Raw genomic sequence first — 6638 nt, 5'->3', positions numbered from 1 at the left:
GGTGGGGGGAGAGGATGGGGCCGAGCAAGGCGGGGCATGTACGGTTTGGCAGCCTGCAGTGCATCATGCTGTTGGCACACCTGGCTCACTTTCATGCGATCATGTATAGGGTGCTCAACATGACCTGGCCTGTCCTCGCTGCACACTTCACCTTTGAAGTCCCTCGCACCACACAACTTCAGGGTGCTGGTGGCCGCTCTGGAGCCGCAGAGTCAGCTGGCCAAGGGGCAGGCAGCGGCTGCTAAGAAGTGCGGGACGCCGAAATACCAGCCCGTCGTTCAGCTGCCCGCGTTTTCAGCCTGTGAGACGGGGTTGGAGAGCGACGCGGCGGCGGCAGCAAACGGCGCTGTGCCTTCAACTTCCTGCTTCCCCCCGCCTTGTGTGGTGCTCAACCCCCGCTGCCGTGCTGTGGTGCCTGCTGTGGCGGTGCCTGCCGCCCTGCTGGCAGGGGGAGCAGCGCCGGGCCATGCAACCGCGAGCAGTGCAGGGGCAGGCGGCGGTTGTGCTGACGTGACGCTGATGCGCAACACGTCCTGGCTGGTGCCCGGCGTGCTCATGGCTAGCAGCACTCCCAAGAGACCAGAGCACGTAAGGGGTTCAGGGCTCGCAGTCTTCGTTTGGAGCAAGCAGTAGTGCATGATGCAGCTGCGGCTGGCACTTAAATGGAGGGCCTGCCAGACCAGCCTCGCAGTTGACTAATCATCTGCTGCAGATCTGTTGCGTGCCAAGTGGCATGACACAAAAACAGTTCCACAACAACTGCGATACCCTCCAAACACTCCGGCCGGCAGATACATGCCCTGGCTGCCCTGGGGATCGGCCTCGTCATCACCCTGACAGAGGAGGAGCCACTGCCCCCCGCCTGGTTCCAAGGCGGGCCGGCGCGCGCCGGCTGCGGCGCCGTGTTCAACCTGTTCATCCCCGTCAGAAACTACGAGCCGCCCAGTGAGGGGCAGATGGACTCTCTGCTGGCTGCAATCGAGACACACTGGCACAGTCAGCATGGCGGCCACGGTGCCGGCGGCGGTGGCCGGGGCCGCGGCGTGCTGGTGCACTGCGGTGGCGGCAAGGGGCGCGCGGGGACGGCGCTGGCGTGCTACCTTTGCAAGTGAGGCGCGGGGTTCAGGGTTGTGCGGTGCAGGTTGCCGGGGGGGTGCGGCCAAATGTATCCCGTGTGCAAGCAAGCTCGGCCGGAGACCGGCAGCTTCATGCCAGCAGACACCGCGCGAATGATGGCGCATTTGCAGGTGCGGGTCTCGCTGCACAAGGTGTGCTTCTGAATATATGTGGCGCCCCATACTTGAAATGTATTATACAGTGGTGGCACGCGTGAGTGCCGGTCGGCCCCCGGCATCCTGTCACCACTGTCATTGCACACGTACCCTCAACAGATGGGGCCTCGAGCCGCCGCTGCCCCCGCCCAGCCAGCAGCCCTGCGTGCGCGACGACAGTGGATGGGCGCCTCAGCCTCCAGCGATGGCGGCGAAGGTGGCGGTGCGGCTGCTGCGGGAGATGCGGCCAGGCAGCATCGAAACGGATCAGCAGGAGCGCTTTGTTGGGACCTACAGCAAGACTCTATGGTGGCGGCACCAGCAGACGGCCGTCGGGGTGGACGAGGAGGAGGGGCGGGCAGAGGGCGCAGGCACGGCAGTGGAGCCGCAAGCGATGCATAGGCCTCAATCACCCACAAACGCAGCAGCAGCAGCCGCAGTGGCAGTGACAGCAGCGGGGTCAGCAGCAGCATCAGCAGCAGACAGCAGCAGGCAGCGCGCCGAATGTAGTGGCAGCAACGCAACGCCCGCCTCAGACGACAGGCGGCCGGGCCTGCCAGCTGGCGGCTACCCTTCCACGCCGCACCTCCCGTCCAGCCCCCAGGTGGCGGCAGATGACACCCAGCTGGACGCGGCCGGCTGCTCTGATCTGTTGAATGTTGAGGTGAGGGGCCCAGGCGCGGGGTGCGGCTGCCTGCACCGCAGGGTTTAGTTGCAGGCCTGGGTAGGCAAGACAAGCGGCCGGCTGCGTTTGCGAAAACATGTCGTGTTGTTGACTCCCACCCAAATGTTTGCTGGCGTCAGGGCAAACGCGCACACGAACAGAGTGCTTGGGTGCGTGCCTTGGGCAGCGGTCGTTGGGTCCAGAGGCACCAAACACACACACAACCAATTCACACAACCGCCAGGTGGTGGTGACGGAGAAGCTGGACGGCGGCAACTGCTGCATCCACCAGGGCGCCGTCTACGCGCGCACCCACAAGCACCCCGCGACCCACCCCTCCTTTGGCCCCATCAAGGTCCTTGCAGCTGCGCAGCTGGCGGACGTCCCGCCACACCACGCGCTGTTCGGTGAGCCCAGGGATACCGCAAGAATAAACTGGGCATACATCCCTGTTGCGATGTACACAAGGGCCTCATGATTGCTCCACTTGTCTCAACCGCGGCGGCCTGTTCTTGTTGGTGCGCGCCAGGAGTGTAATAGTCTGATACGGCCGCCATCACCTGCATTCTCCGTTTGGTGCACTCCCGATTCTGAGCTTTTCTTGCACTTCACTCAGCCACAACTCCACTCACCCCACTCACAGGTGAGAACATGAGCGCGGTCCACTCCATTGCTTACCGGGAGCTGCCAGCCCGCTTCTTCTTGTTTGCTATCTGGGACACCTCTACTCAGGTGGGCCGCCCATTTACAGATGGGCCGCGGCGGCCTGAGCTCTCCTACACCACTGTTTTTGCTTGGACATGGCACATCCAGGCACGTGCGCTTGCCCCTTCTCCAAAATCAGAGTCTAACATTAGATCATGTGAGCCCTTGCAGGGTGCACCTGAATGGGATGGGTTTCACGGTTCCAGAGCCCTTGTTCTGAGAGGTTCAAGCACAATCCCACAATGCACGACAGGTGTGGCTGTCCTGGGACGACGTGGAGGGCTGGGCCCAGCGCTTGGGACTGCACACGGCGCCTGTCGTCGCCAGAGGTGCGCTGTCGTTTTTGAAACGCCCCCCCGCAGCGTGCTAATCTCATATGCGCACCAGCCGTGCTGCATGACAGATGGGCAGGCTGGGGCTGCCCGGCAAGCATCCTTCCAAGCAGGGCCCCTCATGCAATTGCGACGGTGTGACAACCCACGCACCACACGCTGAGAACCCCATGGCAACGGCTTTACAACCTCGGAAACCTCAAAAACACGCCCCGCCTTGCAGGTGTTTTCCGCAGCCTGGAAGAGCTCGCAGCCAGCCTCTCCGCCTCAATGGCAGAGCCCAGCGCTGCAGACTCCACCGGCGCCACGCCAAAAGAAGGCTTTGTCGTGCGAACCGCCGCCGCCATCCCTGGCGCCCTGTTCCCGCGCAGTGTTGCCAAGTATGTGCGGGCCGGGCACGTGCAGACGGACGGCACATGGCGCCGCACGTGGAAAGCGGCGCGCGTCGTCCAGAGGCAGCCGGCATCAGCTTCGATTGGGGCTCTTGCTGAGCCTGAGACGCGTGAGGGGGCTCTCGCTGACGGCGCCAGCACCACGTCACAGGAACAGCACCAGCAGCCCGACGCGGCTGGCCCGTTGGTGGCGTCAGGGCCGGCCGCCGCGGCTCCAACTCAGGCTACAAGCCGCGGCCATGGCCGCGGCAGGCGCGGGGCACGTAAGGGCATCCGCGGCGTTGGCGGCAGCGGTGGCGCGCGCCCCGGTGGTGGTGTGATCAGGCTTCCCCGGCTCATCATGCTGGTAGGCCTGCCTGGCAGCGGCAAGAGCACCTTTGCGCGGGCCCTGGCCGCCGCAGGCGGCTGGAGCCACGTGTGCCAGGACGACTGCGGGGGCCGGGCTGCGGCTGAGTCGGCGTTTGGCATCGCGATGCTGCGCGGGCCAGATGTCGGGCGCCACGTCATCCTTGACAGGTGGGGCCCAGCTGGGACTGCCGGCCCCAGTGGCGCGACTGCTGCTGTGGCATGCGGAAACCTGCTTTGAAGGGCGGATTTGCATGAATGCACATCACAGTTGCGTGCACGCGTGCGAAAGCCTCACGTGCAGCTCACAGGTTTAGTTTGGGTCCTTCCGCCCGTCCCAGCTGAAACGGTGCTGAAATTCACGCATATGTCTGCTCATGTTGACACCCGCAGGTGCAACGCGACAGCGGCGGACCGCCGGCGCTGGTTGGACCTGGGCCTCATCGGGAAGCGCGACAAGGGTGGGCGGGGCAAATGCAGGGCAGGGCTTGGTCGGCACGTCAACACGGGCTCATGGGGTTGGGACGCCGCTGCGTGGGGTCGTCCTGAATCCCTGCGCTGGCACAGCACCACTTGGGGCAGCGCCTCAGGCTTGGTTGCTCCCCAGGCTTGGATCAATGTTCCTGTGTATCCAGTACCCTGTGTCCGGTCACAGTGCGCCCCAACACCCTCGTTTTTGACGCCAGGCGTGGTGGCCGTTTTCTTTGACGTCGCGGCAGACGCGTGCAAGCGGCGCGTGGCCGCACGCACCGATCACCCGACCATCCCCCAGGGCAGGGGCGCGCGCGCTGTCGACAGCTTCGCGGAGCAGCTGCAGGTGCGGCCGGTTAACTGCATGCCTCAGGCATGGAGTAAGCACAGAACTCCTGCCGCGCGGCGAGGCTGTAATGCAGCGCCGGCACGGCGCGCCGCCGAATGACATCGGGCGCACGTCCAAAGCAAGCTCGACACTTTACCCTAGCCCGCTCGCTCTCTCGCCCCCTCCCTCTCATCAACCACCGCCGCCTGCCGCAGCCGCCCAGCACCCAGGAGGGCTTTGAACGTGTCCACGTCATCCGAAATGAGTCAGAGGCAAACGCACTGCTGGCGTCCTTGGGGGCGGGGCCTCTTGGGCTGCAGCCGTGAGGGAGATAAGTGTGTGGTGGCGTGGTGCCATCCACGCGCTGGCAAGGCCTGCAGCACCAGGCACGGGGTGCAAAAACGCGTCGTTTTGCAGTTTTGCAACGGGCTGGTCGGCCCATTCTGGGCTGGAGTCGCCCACCCTGGGCCAACCCGGCAAGGAGCAAGCGTGCGCCAGAGCAGGGAGCTTGCCTGCGTGGCTGCATGCTTTGAATCCCACACCCCCTTGGGGCCCCAGGTTGGTCACATAGGGCCGCACGTTCCAGAGCGAGCCACAGCAATCTAGCAAACAGCACGATGATGTTGACCGCATCGCTTTTGGATCGGCCTTGGACTTTTGCCTAGCACTCAATGACCGACGTGTGGAGGCTGGGGCAACACATCATCAACACCTGGGCGACACCTCAGCAAACCTGAACAACCGCCCAACAACGTCTCAATCAGACTTCACTGTGATTCTGCTTTGAAACGAAATGCCCTCGATAGGTCCAGGCGGCAGGCCGCCAGACTTGTTGCAGGACGTCACAGCACCACAGCCATGGACTGCACTGAAAGCGAATCACAAGGAAATCTGGTGCCCGCCTCTTGCGCACAGTGAATGCGCAGTGATAGCACAATGGCGCGCAGCTGTAGCGCATGTGGCGGTTGTACTGAGTATACTTGCCCCTTGTACAGCGCAATGTGCTGACGACATCAGCAATCTATGCCTGAAGATGGTGTTGCATCATACGCCCCCTTTGCTGGATCATCAAGTGAATTATTCCTGAACACGCCTGTCAACCTCGCGGGCCTCTGAGTAATCCAATGCTGCCTGCCCCAACGAGTCACCCCAGCCATCAGATCAGCACAGGTTTTATTACAATAACAGCCGCACGCCGCCCTGAATGCACAGCTACGATCAAAAGGCAGCGACAGCGGGGCAGGCCCCCGCCAGATCAAACAAGATGCGGCGTGGTGCTGGCGCGCGGCAGCCCTTGCCGCGCAAATGTGGCGCCTGCGCCCGCCGCTGGGCAGGCCCGAGGCACGACGAACAACAACACACGGTGCGGGCGCCGCCCGTTGCCCGCGCCAACACGCAGCCACGCGGTGGGGCGCCCGGTCGCGCTCCAATGCACGTACGATCGAGCCGCATGTCGCGACGACACCCCAGTTTGTGTGGATTTGAGGGCAGTGATGACCGCCGTGCCTCTGCAAAGCGCGGCTCAGTGGCTGCTTCAGGCGGTGGCGCCGGCCGCCGCGTCGCCGCCATACGCGCTGTCGTGCACGCCGGCCACCGCGCGGCCCGAGGGGTCCTCCTTGCCGGCCCAGGCGGCGTCCCAGAGCACGGCGGTGGCTGTGCTGCACGCCACCGAGGGGCCGCCTGGTTTGCAGGGCAGAGAGAGTTTCCGGCAGCACCAGGGGGGGCACAGTGGGGGGTGGGCAGGGGGTGTCAAAATCTGGTGGTTCGACGGTTCAAGGCGCTGCCTGCTTGCCGGACCCAAGGCCGGTGCGACTGGCGCCGCGCCTTTTGCAAGCAAGCATGCGTTGGGAGGCGTACGTCCATCTGGGTGCTGCTGCAAAGCCAAGCACGCGCGTGTGCACGCACACACCCCTCCAACCAGCGAAGATCCATGCATACCTGAGCGCCTGCGCGCCTGCACACACCCTCACACGCAAACACACACATGCACAATACGAACGCGTCCCATTCTTGTGCGCCCCTCCCTCCCACGCCCCTGACCACCAGCCTCACTGCCTCCCATCCCACCTCTGCCACACAAATGAAGCGATCACGACACCGCACCCCCGAGAAACACCCCCTCCCCCCGCC

At 64.2% G+C, this 6638-nt stretch overlaps 1 protein-coding gene across 1 annotated transcript; it reads left to right on the top strand.

Moving 5' to 3' along the window:
* Positions 1–519: 519 nt before the first annotated feature.
* Positions 520–4834, top strand: MNEG_12607 (hypothetical protein; the record flags this gene model as incomplete). The annotated part of the gene is made up of 10 exons (XM_014038921.1): positions 520–588; positions 792–1108; positions 1425–1935; positions 2180–2342; positions 2579–2667; positions 2894–2969; positions 3196–3880; positions 4103–4170; positions 4396–4526; positions 4724–4834. 10 exons carry the CDS (start codon positions 520–522, stop codon positions 4832–4834), a joined length of 2220 nt encoding a protein of 739 aa, XP_013894375.1.
* Between the last annotated feature and the right edge of the window lie 1804 nt (positions 4835–6638).

This window comes from Monoraphidium neglectum (assembly GCF_000611645.1).
Source record: "Monoraphidium neglectum strain SAG 48.87 unplaced genomic scaffold scaffold03333, whole genome shotgun sequence".
Classification (NCBI taxonomy): Eukaryota; Viridiplantae; Chlorophyta; class Chlorophyceae; order Sphaeropleales; family Selenastraceae; genus Monoraphidium; species Monoraphidium neglectum.
The sequence above is the reverse complement of the archived record's forward strand: the minus strand, read 5'-3'. Positions and strand labels throughout refer to the sequence as shown.